Raw genomic sequence first — 22,153 nt, 5'->3', positions numbered from 1 at the left:
ATTTAGTTCAATTCTTCCCAAAATTTGCTCATATGATCTTTGGACTGAGCTGCACAGACATGACTGAACCAATTTTTTTTATTCATCTTTGTTCAAAAGTTATGATGTTGTGAACTTAACAAGGTTCACCTGTGATTGGTTCAGAGGCTGTATCTTGGCCAAACTTTGATCAATCAAAACCAATCTTGGTACGCTTCATCAACACCATGATCTGAGGGCCCACGCCAAAGTTGGGAACAGCGCCACCTATGGGTGTTGAGACACCAAAACTGCACATTTGTACTTATAACTTTTGGACAGTTATTCAGAGAATTATGATATTGGTGTCTTTGGATTCCTTGGGTCATGCCGAATCTGTCCATGTTAATTTTGCCAGGATTGGTTGAACCATGTGTCCGCCATTTTAAATTTGTCGTAAATTACTATATCTTTTGAACCATTGAACATATCTGCAAATAAATCGGTAGGGATCATTAACACCATGTCCCGGAGGTATCCCGGAAGTTTGAAGACAGCGCCACCTATTGTTCCAGAGATATAACGATTCTTGCTAAATGTTGTCCAAATTTTCTTATTTTTATGTCATTTTTTTCACTTGGTTATGCTCAATCTGACGATGTCTCATTTGTCATTTTCCAACAGGGTGTCTGTCAGCCATATTGAAGTAAATGAAAAAGTTTTTTTTCTACTCTTCTCACAGATTTAGTTCAATTCTTCCCAAAATTTGCTCATATGATCTTTGGACTGAGCTGCACAGAAATGACTGAACAGAATTTTTTATCTACTAGTGAAAAAAAAGTTATGATGTTGTGAAGTTAACAAGGTCGACCCAAATTGGTTCAGAGGCTGTATCTCGGCCAAACTTTGATCAATCGAAACCAAACTTGGTATGCTTCATCAACAACAAGATCTGAGGGTCCATGCCAAATTTGGGAACAGCGCCACCTACGGGTCATGAGATACTAAAAATGCACCTTTTGGCTTATGACTTTTGAACAGTTAGTCAGAAAATCATGATCATGGTGTCTATGGATTCTTTGGGTCATGCCGAATCTGAGGATCTCAATTGTGCTTTTGTGTAAAATGCTAAATCACGATTTTGTGAGATTATTCTCCCACCTTAACCCTTTTTCTGCAGCCTGTATCTAAACTCTAAACTGAGTGGCGCACTCTGCTAAGCCTCTGGCCCTGAACTCCTAAGGTTGTCGGTTAGGGTGGCTACACTCTCTCCACCTTCAATACCACGACTGAGGTGCCCTTGAGCAAGGCACCGAACCCCCAACTGCTCCCCAATCGCCGCAGCATAAATGGCTGCCCACTGCTCCGGGTGTGTGTTCACGGTGTGTGTGTGTGTGTGTGTGTGTGTGTGTGCACTTTGGATGGGATAAATGCAGAGCACTAATTCCTAGTATGGGTCACCATACTTGGCCACATGTCACTTCACTCACTTTTTTCACTTTATCTATCTATCTATATCTATCTATCTATCTATCTATATCTATCTATATATCTATCTATATATATCCATCTATATATATATATCTATCCATCTATATATATATATATATATATAGATAGATATATATAGATATAGATATATGTGTGTATAAATTTATTTATAAAAGTTAATCAAAGTTGTCCTAAGACAAAGGTTTTGATCCACTTCAAATGTTGACTAGTGCATGCACATATATATACACACTTAACAGCATTGCACATGTTATTACAAAAGGCTGACTGCTATATGTATTGAATGCAGGAATCCCTCCTGATCAGCAGAGGTTGATCTTTGCTGGCAAACAGCTGGAGGATGGACGCACCCTGTCTGACTACAACATTCAGAAGGTTAGTGAATAATGGTGCAGTCATATATAATGTTAGGTTAATTGCTTTTCCTGTCATGTAATACACTTCAACTAACTTCATTGTGGTCATGCATTCAGGAGTCCACACTGCATCTTGTGCTGAGACTGCGTGGTGGTGCCAAGAAGAGGAAGAAGAAGTCCTACACCACCCCCAAGAAGAACAAGCACAAGAGAAAGAAGGTCAAGCTCGCTGTGCTGAAATATTACAAGGTCAGTTTCAACAGTGAGATTCAACATCTCCTAAACTCAGTCTTTTTTGCCAGCTGCGTGTGTTCTGTATTCAGCTTTGGGAGTTGCTAGTATGATTTCATGCTGTCTGTCTTGATCCTCAGGTTGATGAGAACGGCAAGATCCACCGGCTGCGCCGCGAGTGTCCAGCAGATGAGTGTGGAGCCGGGGTGTTCATGGCCAGCCACTTTGACCGTCATTACTGCGGGAAGTGCTGCCTGACTTACTGCTTCAACAAACCGGAGGACAAGTGAAGTACAGTCCTGACAACATGCTCTGTGTAATACAGGAGATTGTCTGTTCTGGAATTTGTACTTTGTAAATAAAATTGGCCTGCCACATTCAAAAATGAATCTCTTGAGTCTTGATTAATATCACTTTTTGGGGTTTTAACTTTATTAGGCATTCACACTAATATGCTAAAGTGAGAAGTTGGATAAAACTGATGGTAAATGATCATGTTAAAAAAAAACCTGATTCTTGGTAACAGGACATGCAGAATACTAAGTATTTTAGATGGGTTATCTTTCATTTTGCACTGGAATATTATTTTCTTACCTTAAATATAACATGCATTTTTATTTTTGAAAAATATTCCTATTTTTAAAGCTGAAGTGTTTGTTTTTCAAGGTGTACACCTTTAATTACCAATGAATGTAGACTTTTCTGTCATCTGTCACTTATTTTTCCCCTCAGAAGAGTAGCCATTTCTACCCAATAAAATATTTTAGAGCTTGACATAACTAGAAAAAGAAATTATATTTATTATAAAATGCACATGACAAGATTCTATACATTTTTTTTTTTAACTTGTTCATTTGTTTTCAGTTCACGAAATTACACTTAAAATGTTCATATATCCAAGTTTGGGAACCCTGGTTCTTAAAAATGACATGTTGAGGGAACAAACTAAAATAAGATCTAATGTTAGCTTATATTAGCTATTTTAAATTATTTACCTTCCTTAAATATGATGTGTGTGGTGTTTTTGCCCCATATCCCAGGAATTTAATTTCCATCCAGACTAAAAATATATTTCATGTATTCTTCAATGTATTACAAAAGCTATATTGTGCGATAAGTTTAAATATATGAAATGTATGAAGTAGGATGAAAATCATATTACTTTTCAAAAGAACGATTTTTGAAAATGTGACTCTTCCTCATTTTTATTTACATTACAAGATACATTATAAACGCTTATTTCAGTCCTGATATCTAGAGTCAAAATGAAGACAAATCAAATTTTACAGTTTTTTTTTTATTTTTTTTTTTTAATTACCTGTTGGTGACTGTGTAGGTTTGCTACAGCTAGTCGTTATAGCTACTGCATGTGCATGTAAACTACACAGCATAGTATACTGATGAGTGAGCCAAATGCAGTCCCTTAAAATCCTGGATCCCAAGAAATTTTCTGTTTGATCTCAGATTGACTGTAACAAATAATTTCATCCCCAGGTTTGTATTCAAGTTCTTCATTATCTAGAGAAAGGCCACATTCCATGCCTGTCTTTACTGTCAGAACTTCATCCTTCAGATGTTTCAGTGTTGTCACGGATCCTGAAGGAGGAAACAAATGCATGGAGAGAAAAAAAAAAACATTCAAACATTATATTAGCATGTATTTAACACGGCTAACTGGCATAGGTTTACCTTCCCAGAGAATGTTTCTCCCTCGAACAAGTCTGAATTTCATCTTTTTGTCCAGTTGGCCCTTCTGAACTCTACAGCCAGCCACTGGGATCTTCTTTTTCCCAACCGTCACATCAAATGTGGCCAGAACCGAGGCCTCACCTGAAGTGCGAGGGAGAAAACACAACGTTCAAGGGCAAGAAAGACAGCCAACCTCATTCTTTCATTTACACAGCACTAGTTTAAGTTGAAGTCAGTGAATCGTCAGCAGGCCCACATGGAATCTCCACCTGCAGAACTGGGATGTTCATTTCACAGAAGCATTTTGACTAATTGGTCATGCTTTCTTACCAATGTTGATTGTAGCACTCTCAGCTCAACTTAACACATTTTACTATGTTTATGTTTCAATCTGCAGATCAAAATCAGTGCAGGAAAGTCTGTATATATTATATCTAGGCCTAGATGTAAGGGAAGCATGACTGGTGAAGCTAAAGAATCAACTTTTAATAGAATAAATAGAGTTTAAAATCAACAATATGTGATATTAAAGTTAAACTCACCAATTATATTTTCCTCTGTGGTTGAAGGCAGTTTGCTGCTCAGGTCGTCTTTGAGTTCGTCTATGAGTTTGTAGATGACTCTGTGTAATCTTAAGGGAATGCCCTTCTTAGCAGCCATCTGCTGAACCGATTTATTTGCAGCGACATTGAACCCATATATGGTTCCTGAACAATGAGGGGGATAAAGAGAGAATTCAAGAAAATGGCAGAAAGTTTGACACTTTGACAAGGCAAACCAAAAATTAAAACTATAGTTAATTTAAGGGCTCTAAATCAAGGATGATATTTGAAAGTCTTCAAGATATTTCTGGAAATTTTGCTGTAATTACAAAGCTGCTCATTTTCAAACTTTCATACTTACAGAAACTATGAATGGCAGCATATAAAAAAAAATCAAATAATTAAATTCCATAACTCTAGAAGAAACTGAATGTTCTTGTTTTATGCTTTTTATTACCAGTGTTGGGGAAAGTTACTGTACTTTTAAAAGTAATCCATTACAACATTGCGTTACTCCCTAAAAAAGTAACTAATTACGTTAGTTATTTTTTATGCAAAGTAATGCGTTACGTTACTTTTAAGTTACTTTTTAAATCTGGGCAGGGCTTGCTTGTTTGTTTTTAATATAAAAAAGTTATTTTACAAATGTAAAAGCCCTTTCACAACAGAAGTGAAATGTAAATTCACAACTGTACAGTAGAGGGCGCCGCTCAAACAAATTGCATTAAAGTCGGCATGAAACGGAAGTTGCAAACCATTCAGGGAAAGTAATGTGTTGCGTGACTTTTGAGTTTCTTTTTAAATCTGGGCAGGGCTTGTTTGTTTTTAATATAAAAAAGTTATTTTACAAATGTAAAAGCCCTTTCACAACAGAAGTGAAATGTAAATTCACGACTGTACAGTAGAGGGTGCCGCTCAAACAAATTGCATTAAAGTCGGCATGAAACGGAAGTTGCGATTGCCTTTTCTTCTCTGCTGTGACGTATATCTGAGTGAAACGGCATCACTTGATTTCATCCTTCGGGAATTGATTGGATTGTTGGAAGCTGGGGCGTTGCTAACAAAATGGAGGCAGATCTGAATGCCAGTTTGCAGTTAGTGGTGGGGGATTTCTCTGCACTGGATTCACCGGCGACACCCTAGTGTGAATAAATGTTTTTTTTTATTGAGGATGACGACGACGATCAATGGCATAAAACATGCCTAAACAGCACGCGCGCGAGGGAGAGAGACTGCCTGAATGACTGAGCGCATCCTCCATCAGGTTAAGTCATATTCATGAAAAAAATTGTCATAATATCCTAATATCTTTTCAATGTTTAAGGGTAACATGTCCTCATGTCTGGTGTCGGTGCTATAAAGTGAAGCATCAGCTTCAGCTTTTTCCCCCAAACCAAAAGTCACTGATGTCACTGCAGCTGTTGGCAGTTCCAGATAGCTCCGCCCTTGCGCCATCCCTCGTGACCGGAAGAGTAGAGGAGTCGTTTTGAGGGGGAGGGGAGGTTAACGTTTTTGATTAAAGATTATGAGGGCAAATTAATAAAAAAAAAATTATGAAGTCCATGGATAAATTATTTATAATAAACACTACAGTATTCCATCAAAAAAAATAAGAATTGTCCATTTTGATTTCATGCCGGCTTTAAGAATATGACGCAGGAGAAGAAAGTTCAACACTATTCAGCAATAACAAAAATGAAACACAAATGTGTCATTTTTGCTTAGTATGGTTGAATTGGATCATCGAAGGTCATTAGCAAAGACTTTGGTTAATAAAATGGGATTAAATACATAAATGATGTTTGTCTTATTTAACATATTTAATTATTGCGTGTTTGTATAATATTCTGAGTTTGCATTTGACTGTTTTTATTCATTTTGAGGAACACTGAATCTGTTTTTGTGCAGGTGAGATGAGTAAATACATGTTCATATTTAGTCTAGAACTACAGTAACATCATGTTCACTGATGTTCTCTGCACTTACTCCCCATTTCTCTCAACATGAGGAAAGGAGAGCCGTCAGTCAATACATGAGAAACAAAGTAACAGGCATTACTTATGTGAAAAAGTAACTCGATATTTCCTTCTAATTTCAAAAGTAATGCGTTACTTTACTAGTTACTTAAAAAAAGTAATCTGATTATGTAACTCGCGTTACTTGTAATGCGTTACCCCAACACTGTTTATTACTAATATATTTTCACATTTCTATAACTATAAAAGTCTGATTTATAACTTTTCTAGTAATTTGTGATAGTTTTTTTTTTTGCAAGGAGCTTGCAACTAGAACAATTTATATTCATTATGCAAATTTCCATGACTTATTAATATTCCAGAAATAACACATTAAAATTTCATCATATATCCAGGCTTTCCCAAGTTTGAAACCTGGTTCCTAAATAAAAATACAGTTGTTGAATTAAATAATAAATATGATGAAGCTTTTATCTTATTTTTTAGCTGTTATAGCTCATTTCAAATTATTTTAATTTGATTTGTTTTTATGGCACTTAGAAAAGTGTGTAGAAGTCCCCCAGGGGGTCTCTGGTTGAGAAGCACTGATCTGAATGAATGAAAGCAGTGATTTATTTTCCATTGGCTTTTGTGGATTCCTACCTGAGAACGTCTCTGCCAAGTTAATGTCTCTTTCTGAGATGTCGCCCACACCAAAATGTACCACATCCAACTCGCACTGGTCATCAGCATCGTAACTTTCCAGTACGTTCAAAATAGCCTCTACTGAGCCGTCAACATCACCTAAAAAAGTGCAGCCAGTCACACAATACGTACTTAGCACTCTGCATTCTAATACCACATTCTGATTAAAATAATATAGTGTGGAGCTTAATTTTGCCCATCATGAAATATTATTGGTCAACCGTGAAATGGAAATCATCCTTATCTATATATTTAATGCATGTTATTGATATTATTGTAAACAATTCATCATGCATTTCATTTTGGCTTGAATGTTTTGCTCAAATGATCAAACTCTTCTTAAAGCAGAGGATCTATCATCTCACCTTTGACGATGATGGGCAGTGTGAGTTCCTCTATCTCTGTTTTCTCACTGAGCCTGTGGGAGAGTTTGTGTTTGTTGGCCCGGTACAGGGCCGCCCTCCTCTGTCTCCAGGAGAGATGGGCCATGCTCTCCCTGTCCTTATTATAGCTCTCCTGATGCTGCTTCTGCTTGGCTTCGATGGCCTGCTGGTCTTCTTTTATCTTGTCCTGCTCTTCCATGTAGCTGCGCCACTCCACCACCTCACGGGCCCTTTGCTGAGAGAAAAAATTAATAAAAATCTATGTGAACTATGCCAGCATGGAGGTTAGCCAGTCATAACATATCACACTACTGGTCCAAAATTTAGAATCAAGTAGTCTCATATGCTCACAAAAAAAAATAAAAAATACAATAAAAACAGTAATATTGTGAAATATTATTCAGACTGGAGTAATGATGCTGAAAATTCAGCTTTGCATCAGGAATAAATTACATTTAAAATATTTTAGAATAACAGTTGTTTTAAATAGTAATAATATTTCACAATATTACTGTATTTTTTGATCAAATGAATGCAGCCTTGGTCGTGAGCATAAGAGAATTTTCTAAAAACATTTAAAAATCGTACTGATTTCAAACTTTTGACCAGTAGTGTGTAACATATATCACACAAAATGATACAAAATGTAGAATATGGCTCTCTAAAAAGTTTATGATACCTCTGATTCCACCTCCAGGATCTCCTCACCAGCAGAGGGAAGATCTTTCCAACCCACGATCTCCACAGGGATGCTGGGTCCGGCCTCACTCACGGCCTGATTATACTCATCAAACATGAAGCGCACTTTAGCCCAGCACTTTCCTGCCACCAGCGTACAGCCCTTCCTCAGAGTGCCGCGCTGGATGATGGCTGTGGTAACCGGCCTGTGGAAACACCACAGCTGATGGGAAAACTCTTCTGATATAATATAACGTGCAGTTCTTATGAATCTCTGACACTGTAGGGATGTCTCGTTTACACTAACCCTTTGCCTTTGTCTGAGCGGCTCTCGATGACCGTCCCCTCCACCAGGCCTGTGGGGTCGCCCTTCAGCTCCAGGACCTCTGCCAGCGTCACCGTGGCTTCAGCCAGCTCTAATAAATTGTCCCCCTGCAGAGAAATGACACGCTAATAGCTGCCATATTCACATATAATAATTCCAATGTCATGTGGTGCGGTACCAGTCACAAAAGAGTGAACAAATATTAACACTGACAAACCCGTCACTCTGTAAACAAGAAGACACTACAAAAATATTCGGACATCTAACACCATGCCAAAAAAAGTATTGTATTAGATGCTAAAATATATCAAAAATGGCAATTATTTTAAAGAAATAAAGCACATTTTTCATGCTTCAATTGAAATTTTTTCGAAAGCAAAGTATTATTAATATTATTACTGTCTCTGGTTAGTCTCCTAGAACTAACTTCATATATCCAGAAATCACTTGGTTCTTTTTTTGCTATTATGTGATTATTGATGTTATCCAATAACATAACATTTTTTAAGGGTGGCATAAGAGTTTAAATATTACGCGGGACCATGGTACCTTTAATGCAGACACGTGATTGGCCTGTATTTCCCCACCAAACTCCTCACAGACGACATCATGGCCTACAAGCTCCTCTTTCACGCGTTGGGGGTCGGCTTGAGGTTTATCACATTTATTCACAGCAACGATAATCGGCACTGTAGATCAAAACACAGAATTATGATAAATACACAAAATTGATACAATAATGTAATGATAACAATTTGTCACGTCATATATATATATATATATATATATGTATGTATGTATGTATGTACACTACTGGTCAAAAGTTTGGGATCAGTAAGACTTGTAATGTTTTTTAAAGAAGCCTCTTATGCTCATCAAGTCTACATTTATTTGATCAAAAATACAGAAAAAAAACAGTAATCTTGCAAAATGTTATTACAATATAAAATAACGGTTTCTATTTGAATATCCTTTAAAATATAATTTATTTCTGTGATGCAAAGCTGAATTTCCATCAGTCATTACTCCAGTATAAAGTGTCACATGATCCTTAAGAAATCATTCTAATATGCTGATTTATTGATAGAGTTATCAATGTTGTGTAACAGTTGTGCTGCCAAATATTTTTTTGGAAACTGCGATACTTTTTCAGGATTCTTTGATGAATAAAAAGTTTAAAAGAACAGCATTTATTCAAAATATAAATCTTTTCTAACAATATAAATCTTTGCTATCACTTCTTAACAATTTAACACATCCTTGCTGAATAAAAGTTTGAATTTCTTTCAAAAAAAGAAAGAACAGAAATTTACTGACCCCAAACTTTTGAACTGTAGTGTATATTGTCAGAAAATATTTCTATTTTAAATAAATGCTCTTCTTTTTCACTTTTTATTCATCAAAGAATCCTGAAAAAAAGTATCACAGGTTCCAAAAATATATTAAGCAGCACATCAGTTTCCAGCACTGATAATAAATCATCATTTTAGAATGATTTCAGAAGGATCATGAGACACTGAAGACTGGAATAATGATGCTGAAAATTCAGCTTTGGATCACAGGAATGAATGAGATTTTAATGTATATTAAAATAGAAAAACATTATTTTACATCATAATAATATTTCACAATATTAAATTTTTTCCTGTATTTTTGATCAAATAAATGCAGCCTTGATGAGCATGGGAGACTTCTTTAAAAAAACATTAAAAATTGTTCTGATCCCAAACTTTTGACCGGTAGTGTATGTAAAAACAATAAAATAAATATAAAAAACATTTATATTAAATAGGATTGCATTTATTATAATTGTAATTTCAATCATAATTTATAAACTGCATATTACCTTTGGCTTTTTTGGCATGCTGTATGGACTCAATAGTCTGATTCATCACACCGTCATCAGCTGCAACCACCAGGATGACTATATCAGTGACCATGGCTCCACGCGCACGCATGGCAGAAAACGCTGCATGGCCAGGTGTGTCCAGAAAAGTGATCTTCTCACCTGAGGGCAGCTGAACTGAACAGGAAACAGGCTCGTTTGATCACAAAATTTGCTTACTTGGCACAGAGGATGCCAAAAAGAACAGCACATATTACTGGGAAATAAATTATTTATTGTTTTCAAGAAACCTACTATTTGTCTTAAGTTGAACCCTCAGAAAGCAAAGCTTTGATATTCATTATGTACTCTTTTTCTTTTCACTCTTCAACATATTTTTTAAGAAGTCATGGGTTATAAAAATCGAAATTTGCATTGGGGTATAATTTGGAAAAACTGAATATTTTGAACTCACAACACAATTTGAAAAATAATACATTTCAGCCTATAAGGATACAGTCGTTACATTTTATGACCATTTAAATACTTTAATAAATATTCATATCAAAGCATATAACAAAATAGTAATTTGAATACCACTTAATTAAAAAATATATATTAATGAGACAATAATGGCCCTGTCCCAAATGGCACCCTAAACCCTCGCGGTCTTCCTCTGAGTCCGCACTTTCGTGACGTAATGCCGCTTTGACTGTTGGGTAGAAGTCTGCTGGAGCTCGCCCCAGTGCTGGCTCAGCAGAAGTGCGGATTGAGGGCGCAAAGGGGGCACTCGCGAGCACCCTTCTGAACGCTAAAATGACAAATGGGACACCCTACGGTCTCGTGGACTTAACGGACACGTGCACACGGCGGCCATTGTAAAGCCCCGTTCACATTAAGAACGATAACTATAAAGATAACGATATTAGCGTCCACACCAGCCTGTAGTGTTTATTGTAAATAATTTATCCGTGCTCTTCATCATTATTTTTTAAAAATTCATGTGCCCTCATAATCTTTAATCAAAAACGTTAACCTCCCCTCCCCCTCAAAACGACTCCTCTACTCTTCCGGTCACGAGGTATGGCGCAAGGGCGGAGCTATCTGGAACTGCCAACAGCTGCAGTGACATCAGTGACGTTTGGTTTGGGGGAAAAAGCTGAAGCTGATGCTTCACTTTATAGCACCGACACCAGACATGAGGGAGTACGTTACCCTTAAACATTGAAAAGATATTAGGATATTATGACAATATTACTCTTAGGACATGGCAAACTAATTTTTTTTCATGAATATGACTTAACCTGATGGAGGACGCGCTCAGTCATTCAGGCAGTCTCTCTCTCTCTCTCTCTTTCTCGCGCGTGCCTCATTTCAGATGCCGTTTCACTCGGATATACATCACAGCAGAGAAGAAAAGACAATCGCAACTACCGTTTCATGCCGACTTTAAACTCACTCTCGCAAATACTTGACGGCTCTAGAAAAGAAACATTTATCGTTTTGTTTTGCTTAATTTTAATAAAGTTATAAGACCCGGAGAAAGTCTGCAGTATTTTTATTGGCATATTAAAATTAATCTTAACATAGTCATAGTTAAAAATATAACGCTGTAAAATAAAACGATATACAATTATATGTAAATAATATCTATAATAGTATGAAATGTTTTAATAAGTTATGACATTTGTTTGTAATGTTATGTTATATTTATGGTTCTTTGGCCGCTGCTTATGCTGTGACTATGCGGTCAGTTAAGCAAGAATGCAGCACATCTCAATTCTCTTAAGGGTGCGTTCTGTGTCCTCGCTTCTTGCCAGGAAGCTTGGCAAGACCGGTCTCCACAAGAACGCAAGTCCGTTCTTTGCATTCTTGGAATTGAGAAACAGCCTATATCTTTATCGTTATCTTTATAGTTATCGTGCTTGGTGTGAACGGGCCTTAAGTCCGTAAGACCGCAAGTGCACATGAAGTGTTCCATTTGGGACAGGGCCAATGACGAAACAAATTGTATCATTAATTGAATAGGCTCCATTGTGTGACAGCAGCAACAGATTTGAGTACTGATCTCCAGCGTTGCATTTTTGCTACACTTGTGCGTACTTTATAAATAGATCATTTTGTTCCAAAAGCGTTGAGAATTGGGTCCGTGCCATGTGCTATCAACATTTTGTGTCACTTCAACAAGCAAACCAAAACTTGATAAAAATTGAGTGTCAGCTACTGTTATGTGAGTTTTTTACTAATATTTAGTGAAAATTAAGTATTATTTGATTGCTTCATACAAATTATATTCTACAATTCTGCTACACCGGGTCTCTGAGGATAAACAAAAAACTGTAAATGGCTGTTCAGTACCTCGAAACGCTCCGATGTGTTGCGTGATTCCCCCCGCCTCCTGCGCAGCGATCTGACTCTTTCTCAGACTGTCCAGCAGGGTGGTCTTCCCATGATCTACATGACCCATGATGGTCACCACTGGAGCTCGAGGAACTAACTGAGCGGGATCTGGGGGAGGTCTGACAACAATTCAAACAGAAATTACAGAAAGGGACAAATGATACATATATAAACTCACTATTAAAATTGTTCTCACTGTCTCTGGATATCTTTGTTTTCTCTGACTTTGGTTTCTACGAGTTTGGCCCATTTGTGTTTCATTCCCGATCTCTTTACTGCTTCTTTTATCCATTTCTCCTCCAGCACTGTGTCGGGCTCCAACTCTTCCAGATCGACATCTGTGTTGAGCAGGGCCTCATAGACATGATCTAAGGATGGAATAACACAGACATACACTACTGTTATTACCATTTGGGGCCTGTAAGATATTTTATTCTACAGAAATTAATTTTATTCAGCATGGGTGGATGAAAGTGATTAAAAGTGACAGTAAAAAAATAACAGCGCTACAAAAGATGGCTAGTTTCAATAAATCCTGTTATTTTAAACTTTATATTCATCAAAAAATCCTGAAAAAAGCATTGCAGTTTCCACAAAAATATGAAGCAGCACAACTGTTTTCAACATTGATAATAATGAGAAATTTTTCTTGAGCAGCAAATTAGAATGATTTCGTGTGACTCTGAAAACATTGGGTAATGATGCTGAAAATTCAGCTTTGATCACAGAAATAAATTACATTTTAAAATATATTCAAATTGAAAACAGCTATTTTGAATTGTAATAACATTTCACAATATTACTGTTTTTAATCCTATTTTATTGAAATAAATGCAGCCTTGGTGAGCATTTGGCCATAACACTCACCAATGTCTTTATTCATGGCCTTGGCGAGTTCTGACACAGTCATCCTCTGTTTGATCTCCACCTCCTGCTTCTGTTGTTTCTCTAGTTTCACTGGTTTGGAGTTGATCTTCTGACCTTTGAATTGGCCCTTATTCTACAGCAGGACAAACAAAGCACATTCAGCTCAGCACACGCACACAAGGCATTCAAACTATTCTGATAAGCATTAGCGAAGGGTTTGACATTTTGAGACTGGCCTGTTTTGCAGCCAGGTGTCGGATTTGCGGACATCTGTAAGCAGGTCCAGGGGCCCAGGCAGGTAGAGGGGGAAAATGTGGGCTCCCATGATGCCAACAGGCCACTGCAGTCCTGCCAATCAAGGCTGCTATCCGCTTCATTGCAGATTTTCTAATTAAAAAAAAATAATAATAAATTAAGCTACAGTTTATATACAGATAATGTGCAAATACTGCGTTAATCCAGGACAAACAATACACATACAGCACAACTTAGAAGACAAATGACTTTAAAATGACAGTTGAGAGGTATCATGAATATCAATATTTAAATAACTTGTTTATGCTATACTTTTTAACCTATTACTAAAGATATTTGGTCCCTATGTACTGTCATACCAGTGATGGTATCAAATGGTAATACCATGATAATTTAATAAATGCAATGGCACTGAATGATTACTGTATGTGTCATTGTATTTTCATGGTACTCCAGCCAATTCGAAGAACACCATGGTATTACCATGGTACATGCCAAAAGACTTTGTATTACCACAGTATATGTTCATATAAAATGGCATTACAATGATAAATGTCATAAATAATCATAAAACACACGCTAATACCAAGGCACTTTTTGTATCTTTACATACATCTATAAAGCTGACATTACGTTATATTACATTACAGCAGCTCAAGGCAGATTAACAGCATGATTATTTCCCTTCATGTGACGTTTTCTACTTACTAAATAAGAGGACGTGCACTCAACACAGCCACCGCTGAATTCATTCAGTATACAGACTTTGAAAGCAGAGGTGTGAAGAAAAAATCAACTTAGGCAAATAATATCTCAAGTCAGATGTCATTTCTGTTGTAAGGGCGCCGCCATGACAGTGTATCCCACAATGTATTGCGCAGAATGCAGTTCAAAACACAAACACGCGGTGGCGACATAATCACAAAGTCCATGGAGCTCTATTGTGATATAGAAATTGAACAAGTAAAATTAACACGCTCAGACATATCTGGGTAAAATGCCCAATACACTATTTATACTTGTATTTTTAACTAACCATATGTACATGCATATGTACATGTGTACTGGAAGCTTCACAAAGACAAAGAATTGTTTGTGCAAGCATACTTTATTGTGTACTTTTTGCGTATTTTTGTTATTGTATGAAACATTTTTCAAATTGTTGGAAAATGTCTAAATATGAAGGCTACTAATACCAAAGCGCGTGGTACCCGTTACTTTTCTCAGCCCTTGTCAGGATGAACCAATCACAGTTGTTTGCGCTTAGTGGAGAAAAACATTGTTGATTGCTGGGGTGGATTTCTGTTTGTACTTAAGATACAATTAATATTTTAAATTAATACCTTTAAACGATTACCTTTTAGTGTTCAAATGTCTCCTATATGTCAGAAAACGTCCTGACATTTCAATGAATGAAAATGTCAACTTACTGAGCCACCAAAGTCATCAAAAACCACATTGTCTATATTATTTTATCTTTATTAATCGTAGTCTTTTTATTTATATTTCAAACCTGCTTACAAATAGGAAACATGAGCACAACCAGCACAACAAACAAACAGGTTTTATTACGTTAGAAGGAAAACATGATGAAACTTAAGCAAGATACACAGGTACTCTGAGATATTAACTGGTTTTTAACAAACACAAGGTGCATTTTAGCTAAAAAATACTGCTCTTCTATACTGCAAAAAAAGGAAAAAGACTTTAATATACAGTAGTCAGAACAAATGAACCACAGCAGTTTTGATGCTACATGCTCAAAGGGACACTTGTATTTAATTTTCATTTTTTACCTTTAACCTTCATGCATGGAATTTGAAAAAAAACAAAAAAAACAAAACTTGGGATCAGTTACCAAATAGTTTAAATGCAAACAATAAAGATTAGGAGACAAAATATGGAGTGATAGGGGAAAAAATATACATGTGTCAACCAAGAAAACTTAAGGACCGTAGTTGAGGATTGTTCAAGGACGAGGATTGTTTGGCTTCCTGACTGATTATGCCTGAATTCACCTCAGAGATGGCATAATCATAGTGCATAGTTGCCTTTCACATGGTCAGAATAAGATGTTCGTATTTATATGATTCTGGTATGATTTCAGTAAAGGGGTTTACGTGGAACCTTTTCTAACTGGTATCATTTCAACTTCACTCACTGAAAATTGTGTTTGTGAAGACCGAATCAATGGTGAATGGTGAATCAAAAAGCTGTTCTGGTTTGTGGTCTTCCTCTTCCAAGTCAGGGCTTTCTTTTAATACCTCATCACTGGGATCAGGCTGAGGTTCAGCACCATTCTTACTCGACACCGCTCCCGCTGACTTCACTGACATAGTGCTATGGACACTGGCACGTCGACTGTTGCCCTCTGACGTTGAGATGACACAGCTGGCGCGGGGCAGAGTGGACAGAGCCTGGCCTGTTTTAGGGCTTCGCATTGGCGTGGCAAAGCAGTTCAAACACCCCGATACGGAGGAGGACTTCCCCTGAGTCTCAAGAGCAGGTTTAGACTCAGACTCTGTACTTTGCACACTCTGAGTTTTATACAATCCAATGCTTGCTTTGTCCAGCTTTTGGACTGAACGTTCTCCAGCGGATTTTCCACTGCTGGTTCTGCGTACACCACTCCCTGAGGAGCTGTAGCCCTGCCTGAGATCCTCATGGTTGGGTCTGGCTGGGGAAGGGGAGTCACTGAATCGTTGCCGGCTGGACGAGAGTGGATCCGGAAGGGGGCTGCTATCACTGGACCAGGCCTCGTTCTCCAGGCTTATGCTGAACTCGCCACTGCTCGCGCTTGGGGCGCGACTCGATTTGCCATTCAGGCCTGGTGAAAATGTCAATTAGAGGAAGTTTAAAGGAGAAGTTCACTTCCAGAATGACAGTTTCCTGATAATTTACTCACCCCCATGTCATCCAAGATCTAAGTCTTTCTTTCTTCAGTCGAAAAGAAACTTTTTTGAGGAAAACATTTTTCTCTATATAGTGGACTTCAATGGCGGCCAATGGGTTGAAGGTCCAAATTGCAGTTTCAGTACAGCTTCAAAGGGCTCCACACAATCCCAGCCGAGGAATAAGGGTCTTATCTAGTGAAATGATCAGTCACTTTCTAAGAAAAATACTTACTAAATATACTTTTTAACCACAAATGCTTGTCTTGCACTAGCTCGACTTCATGCATTATGTAATCATGCACGTGTGAGGTATAGGCAGAAGTACTGACCAGTGTTTACATAGGGAATGTGCAAAGAAAGTCAAACGCCCTTTACAAAAAAAAAGTAAAACGACAATGCTGGACAATTTTGTAGTTGGAGGAGAAAATGAGAGGAGTTTTTCACCCTACCCTACCTTTTTGAACCAAAGTACACAGAAGAAGAACTAACCACGCATGAACTTTCCAGCATGATTACGCAATGCGTGAAGATGCGCATGTGCATCGCAGAGCTAGTGCAAGATGAGCATTTGTGGTTAAAAATAATATAAATTTGTATTTTTCTTAGAAAATGACCAATCGTTTCACTAGATAAGACCCTAATTCCTCGGCTGGGATCGCGTAGAGCCCTTTAAAGCTGCATTGAAACTGCAATTTAGACCTTCAACCCATTGGCCACCACTGAAGTCCACTATATGGAGAAAATTCCTGGAATGTTTTCCTAAAAAAAAAAAAAAACGAATTTCTTTGCGACTGAAGAAAGAAAGACTTGGATCAGAGAGCATCTTGGATGACATGGGGATGAGTAAATTATCAGGAAATTTTCATTCTGGAAGTGAACCTCCTTTAAGTTCATGCATCACTCTGAAAGTGTAGTCTGCCAACAAATTCTTACCATTATCTTGGCCTTCAGTGCCATTTGCAAGCCTTGGTGGAATTGTGTCTCCTTGAAAATCTTTACCTGAAAGGAAAAAATGTGTAAACAGGTAGTTAGATAATCTAGATATACACTGTATTCCAGTTATTCTTTAAGACAGACGTATAAAATGTGGATAATTACTAATAAGACACTTATTTTGCAAAGCAGCGAAGCACCAAAGCGGTGAAATGGTGCTTGCCCATACGAAAGTTGTGGCCGCAATACAAAGTTATTGGTTGGCAGAATGTTTCTGTGCGGTTGTTAAGGTGAGTGGCTTTAGGATGTTGCTAGGGTACTTTGGTGGTTGCCAGGGCATTTCAATTTGCATAATTGTGCACTCTTCTATGCCCTACAAGGTTGAGAGCGCAAGTACATAATATATAAGTGCATAGGGTATAGTGTGTCATTTGGGACACAACTTTAGTGTTTCTTAGCCTGTTGTTATTGTGTTCTGGATTGCCAAGGTGTTGCTATGCAGTGTTCTGAGTGTTTTTTCTCCTACAGTATATTGCTTTATAGTTGCTATAGTTTTCTGGGTTGTCAAAATGTTTCTTTGAAGCTAAGGTGTTTAGAATGGTTGTTGGCATGTTTCTATGGTGCTTTGGATGGTAGGATCCAAAAAATAGGACAGATAAACTGAATAATGTGCATTTTGACCTAGTACCTTGATTACAGATTATTGTATGATTGTCTATGGAAGAGTAGTGATGAAATGATGATGATGATGATGTGGAGTGTTTTTTTGAAATGGCAATGGCGTGCTGCATTATTTGCTCTTCTGGCTGATCTTCCTGCTTCCCAGAGTCCTCATCCAAACATCCCTCTGACTGCAGCAGGTCATTCATGGCTGAGATGGAACATGACAAGACATGAAGATGACATGAGATGAGTTTTATGGGGCTCAAAGGCGAGGCAGCATTTGTCTTGAGGGAGTTCAAGCATTTATCTTGCATTATCATTTTCTCTTCACTGAAGAATAAAAGGCATTGATTTACTTCTAAAATGATAAAAACAGTTTTTATATATTTAAGCTCTAATGGCTGATGATTATTAATCTTATCATGTATTCAAATAAAAAGCACTGAAAGTGAAGGCACAGCTGTTACAGGATAGGCAGGATGTGAGGTCTTACACAGAGATCGGCGGAAGAGAGACTTGACTTTGTCTTTATCCTTTGGTTTGTTACTCTTAACATGAAACATTTTCAGGGTGCTGACTTGATCACCACAATGGAAAATGTGAAGACAGGAAACGAGGGAGGAAAAACATGACAATAAAACCGTTTGTGAACGTTGTCATAGTGAAAGAAGGAAATTGTTTTGAAGGAAAGAACATGAAAAATCACAAAACAACGACACACATACATCACTCATCTTTTTTGCTACCTACTTGGAATTTTAAGACATTTTGCTAAATTCTATGATTTTATGACATGTATTTCTTGTTTTAAAGAGGCCATTTCATTTAAAAAAAGAATATATTATTAAATATGATTTGTTTTTGTTTTGTTTTTTATTTAAAACCCATTGACTTGCATTGTTTGACTGAATTTCTGAGTTCTGAAAATTAAAGTACAGTATGTTTTCATAAAGCTCTTTTATCTCAAGCAACACTTTATTCCTCCTGATATGACCCCTTTAAAAACATAAGAAATATTGGTTATACTTTTTAAGGTGTCCTCGTTAGAGTGTAATTATACATTTAAGTACTGAGTAATATGTAGGACTAGGGTTTGGCTTAGGGTTACTTGCATGTAATTATAATAATAAGTACATGTAACGTGTAACAAGGACACCTTAAAATAAAGTGTTACCGAAATATTGTGTGGAAAAAAATGGAGGACCAAAAAAGATAACAGACTCACAGACTTCACATAAATCAGGAAACAGAGATCAAATAAATGTTTATTTTGAAGAACTGAACTCTTCTTTTAGTTTTCTGTGGCAGGTTTGCTTAGGGCAGAATTTGAGGAGTTTTCTAATCAGCAGAGGTGATTTGTGGGGTGATTTACTATGGTATCTATCCTTTGCTTGGCTTCTCCATGTCAGTCGTCTGCCACAAATTGTTCCGTTCTGCTTCTCCTGACCTTGGCATGTCGGGATGAAGGGTTTGCTGCTGACTGAGTGACTTGTTTCTGGATGTTCCTGGCTGGAATGGCTGGACTGTGACAGTTTCATGTAACTGAGGTTATACTCACTGCTGCTCCTCTTAGGGGACACGCTGTCACCATTAAGGGAGCTGGAAGCAGATTCCTCAGAGCCCTGGGAACCCATAGAGGAGCCGTTGTCGTTGCAGCGCAGGTCATCCAGACCCTCACATGACTCTGAGCGGAGCTGGGGAGTTGAGGAACGAACATGCTCCTGATCTCGAGTCCTCGTCTTCATCAACTTCCTCATCTTCAGCGTTATCCAGTTGCCCCGTCTACATTGATTAAGTGTTTGAAGACAGAAATCGTGATAAATGAACATTTGATCTTGATTTTTTTTTTGTATGCAAAAAGCTTCTGTTAACATCACATCATGAGATGGTACCTGCGTGGTGGTGACGGGTCATAGAACTTGTACTGATCCATGATTTTCTCTTCCAGCTTTTCTTTCTGCCTTCTGAGTTCATTCAGTTTGTCTCTGTCAAAAAAAACATTTCAGTTAGTCTAGCGTATACATGCCATAATGTGCCATCAAAAGTTTTCAATCTTTTTGATTCCTTCATTGATGACCTCCATTGTCCACAACAATATGAATTCTCGCATTTTCTACCCAATAAAATATTGTAAAGCTGTTTTTTATATATATATTTTGTTTTTTACGTTTTTTATTTTTTCAGTTTTAGTTCATTTTAATTTAAATTTAAGTTGTCGGTTGTTTTATAATTAATTTTTTTGTATTTTTATCTATATAGTTTGTATATCTATATAGTTTTTCTACATTTTTATTTCAGTTTTAATTTTAGTTATTCTGGTTTGGCAACTAGCTGAAAATAAGTTTACTTTTTTAATATTTAATTTCATTTAAAGTTTATTTTATTTAATGTAACAAGGTTTTTTTATGGTTTTAGTTTACTATACTGATTCTTCAAAGACAATAAAGGTTGTCGAAGGGGAACTCTCTTGATTTGAAGTTGTTTTAGCTTATTTTAATGCTCGTTTTATCTAATTTTAAGTCATTTTGAAGCCCCAGTTACACTGCTTTTTCTTAATTTCTCAGATTTTGCATTCAGTTATGTTACTTATTATAGAAAAATATACAAAAATGTCATGCTCTAAAAAAGTTCATGCTCTTGTTAATTCACTGCAAAAAACAAATAGTGGTCAGCACACACCATGTTTATCTGCAAGTCAGCCCATATTTATTGTCGTCTGGGTTATGTTTTTTGACCTTGCATAGTTTGTTTATAGTTTTCGAGGATAAGGGAATGTCAAGGAAACTTGCCCATGTTGGCATCTACGTAATTTGATTGGCTTCAACCAAGCAGCAGATAAATTTGTGCTAAATTTCTATAGTCTGGATGCACAGACATTGATGTCAACAACTAAAGATATGGGAATTGTTTTGTCTTCCCTTTAATAATTTATTTGTTGTGTTATCCTAACTATGCAGAAATAACTTTGGTGATAAATCATAATGTGAGAACCACTGCTTTGCAGATTTTTCAGAATATTAATAAGATGTCTTTAACTGATTTCTATGCTGCGTAGACAGAACAAATGTCTCTCACATATATTGTCTCTGCTCCACATGGAACAAGTCCTTGCTCTCCATGGTCTGATCTAGCAGGGTTCGGTTCTGCAGCATCAGGCTCTGGATCTGGTCCAGCAAGTGTCGGTTCTCTTCCTCCAAGTTCGCCTTCAGCTGGGTCAGCAACTGAACGAAAGCACAAAAGTAGGTGATTCATCATGAACTTACAGTACTTAATCAGTAGTTTTGTTTGAACTGCAAAGTTCAGATGGCAAGACTTTGTCCAGTTTCTACCAGTATTAACCAGCATGGATGATGACATGATCTGCAGGTGTGTAAAAGATGGAAGTAAAATCTTCCAAGAACATTCTGCTCTGATTGACTGCTACGCACCTCACACTGGTTGGTCAGTTTAATGCTGGTGATTTCCAGCAGCTGGTTCTGCTGCTTGAGTTTGGACAGCTCTGACTCCAGCTGTGTCTGCTCCAGTTTGCGGGAGTTCAACTGGCTCTTTATGCTCTTGTGCTCAACTTGAAGTTCCTCATTCTCTGCCAACAGCTTCTGGTAGGTTTGATTCAGCCTGGGAGGAGGATAAAGCACAGTGTTTGTAAAAATGTGAAACCCTTTTTTCTATTCATATATTATATAATCTAATATTTATATATTAAGGTAATTATATTACTGTAGATTAACACTAGCTCTAAAATAGAATGTTTGCGATTTTTACATTGAAAATCCTCGACGTACATTGGTGTTCCCTTTCAAAAATGACTGCCCTTTTAACAATTGCTTGTGAATCTCTCATTATGCTATATGTGACCCTGGACCACAAAACCAGTCATAAGGGTCAATTTTATGAAATTGAGATCTATACACCATCTCAAAGCTGAATAAATAAGCTTTCCATTGATGTATGGTTTGTTATGATAGGACAATATTTGGCCGAG

General features: G+C 37.1%; 3 protein-coding genes across 4 annotated transcripts in view; 1 reads left to right on the top strand and 2 right to left on the bottom strand.

Annotated features, from left to right (window-relative positions):
* Window positions 1-2,446, top strand: part of rps27a (ribosomal protein S27a) — a 6,822-nt gene extending 4,376 nt beyond the window's left edge. Inside the window, exons 4-6 of the mRNA XM_016473431.1 lie at window positions 1,760-1,845; window positions 1,944-2,075; window positions 2,198-2,446. Of these exons, the coding sequence (XP_016328917.1) occupies window positions 1,760-1,845; window positions 1,944-2,075; window positions 2,198-2,347 (368 nt within the window). The 3' untranslated portion in view covers window positions 2,348-2,446. The remainder of the gene's footprint in view (window positions 1-1,759; window positions 1,846-1,943; window positions 2,076-2,197) is intronic.
* Window positions 2,447-3,085: 639 nt separating this feature from the next.
* mtif2 (mitochondrial translational initiation factor 2) lies at window positions 3,086-14,563 on the bottom strand. Its single transcript, XM_016473435.1, has 14 exons — window positions 14,390-14,563; window positions 13,663-13,813; window positions 13,427-13,559; window positions 12,756-12,927; window positions 12,518-12,678; window positions 10,181-10,357; window positions 8,884-9,023; window positions 8,317-8,441; window positions 8,011-8,215; window positions 7,314-7,566; window positions 6,907-7,047; window positions 4,289-4,453; window positions 3,747-3,887; window positions 3,086-3,653 (listed from the first exon to the last, which is right to left on the bottom strand). The coding sequence occupies exons 2-14, from the start codon at window positions 13,801-13,803 to the stop codon at window positions 3,481-3,483; spliced, it is 2,127 nt and encodes a 708-aa protein (XP_016328921.1). The 5' UTR covers window positions 13,804-13,813; window positions 14,390-14,563; the 3' UTR covers window positions 3,086-3,480.
* Window positions 14,564-15,232: 669 nt separating this feature from the next.
* The window catches only part of LOC107678216 (girdin-like), an 18,114-nt gene continuing 11,193 nt past the window's right edge, over window positions 15,233-22,153 (bottom strand). The window contains exons 18-24 of one of the 2 annotated variants that reach the window (XM_016473420.1): window positions 21,600-21,786; window positions 21,247-21,392; window positions 20,064-20,156; window positions 19,730-19,953; window positions 18,197-18,379; window positions 17,509-17,574; window positions 15,233-16,508 (exon numbers count right to left, since the gene is read on the bottom strand). In XM_016473420.1, the coding sequence (XP_016328906.1) occupies window positions 15,835-16,508; window positions 17,509-17,574; window positions 18,197-18,379; window positions 19,730-19,953; window positions 20,064-20,156; window positions 21,247-21,392; window positions 21,600-21,786 (1,573 nt within the window). In that variant the 3' untranslated portion in view covers window positions 15,233-15,834. The remainder of the gene's footprint in view (window positions 16,509-17,508; window positions 17,575-18,196; window positions 18,380-19,729; window positions 19,954-20,063; window positions 20,157-21,246; window positions 21,393-21,599; window positions 21,787-22,153) is intronic. The other variant, XM_016473421.1, reaches the window with a different exon arrangement.

Source organism: Sinocyclocheilus anshuiensis, unplaced genomic scaffold (genome assembly GCF_001515605.1).
Source record: "Sinocyclocheilus anshuiensis isolate Anshui unplaced genomic scaffold, SAMN03320099.WGS_v1.1 scaffold648, whole genome shotgun sequence".
Classification (NCBI taxonomy): domain Eukaryota; kingdom Metazoa; phylum Chordata; class Actinopteri; order Cypriniformes; family Cyprinidae; genus Sinocyclocheilus; species Sinocyclocheilus anshuiensis.
This window is presented reverse-complemented; position numbering and strand designations above follow the sequence as displayed.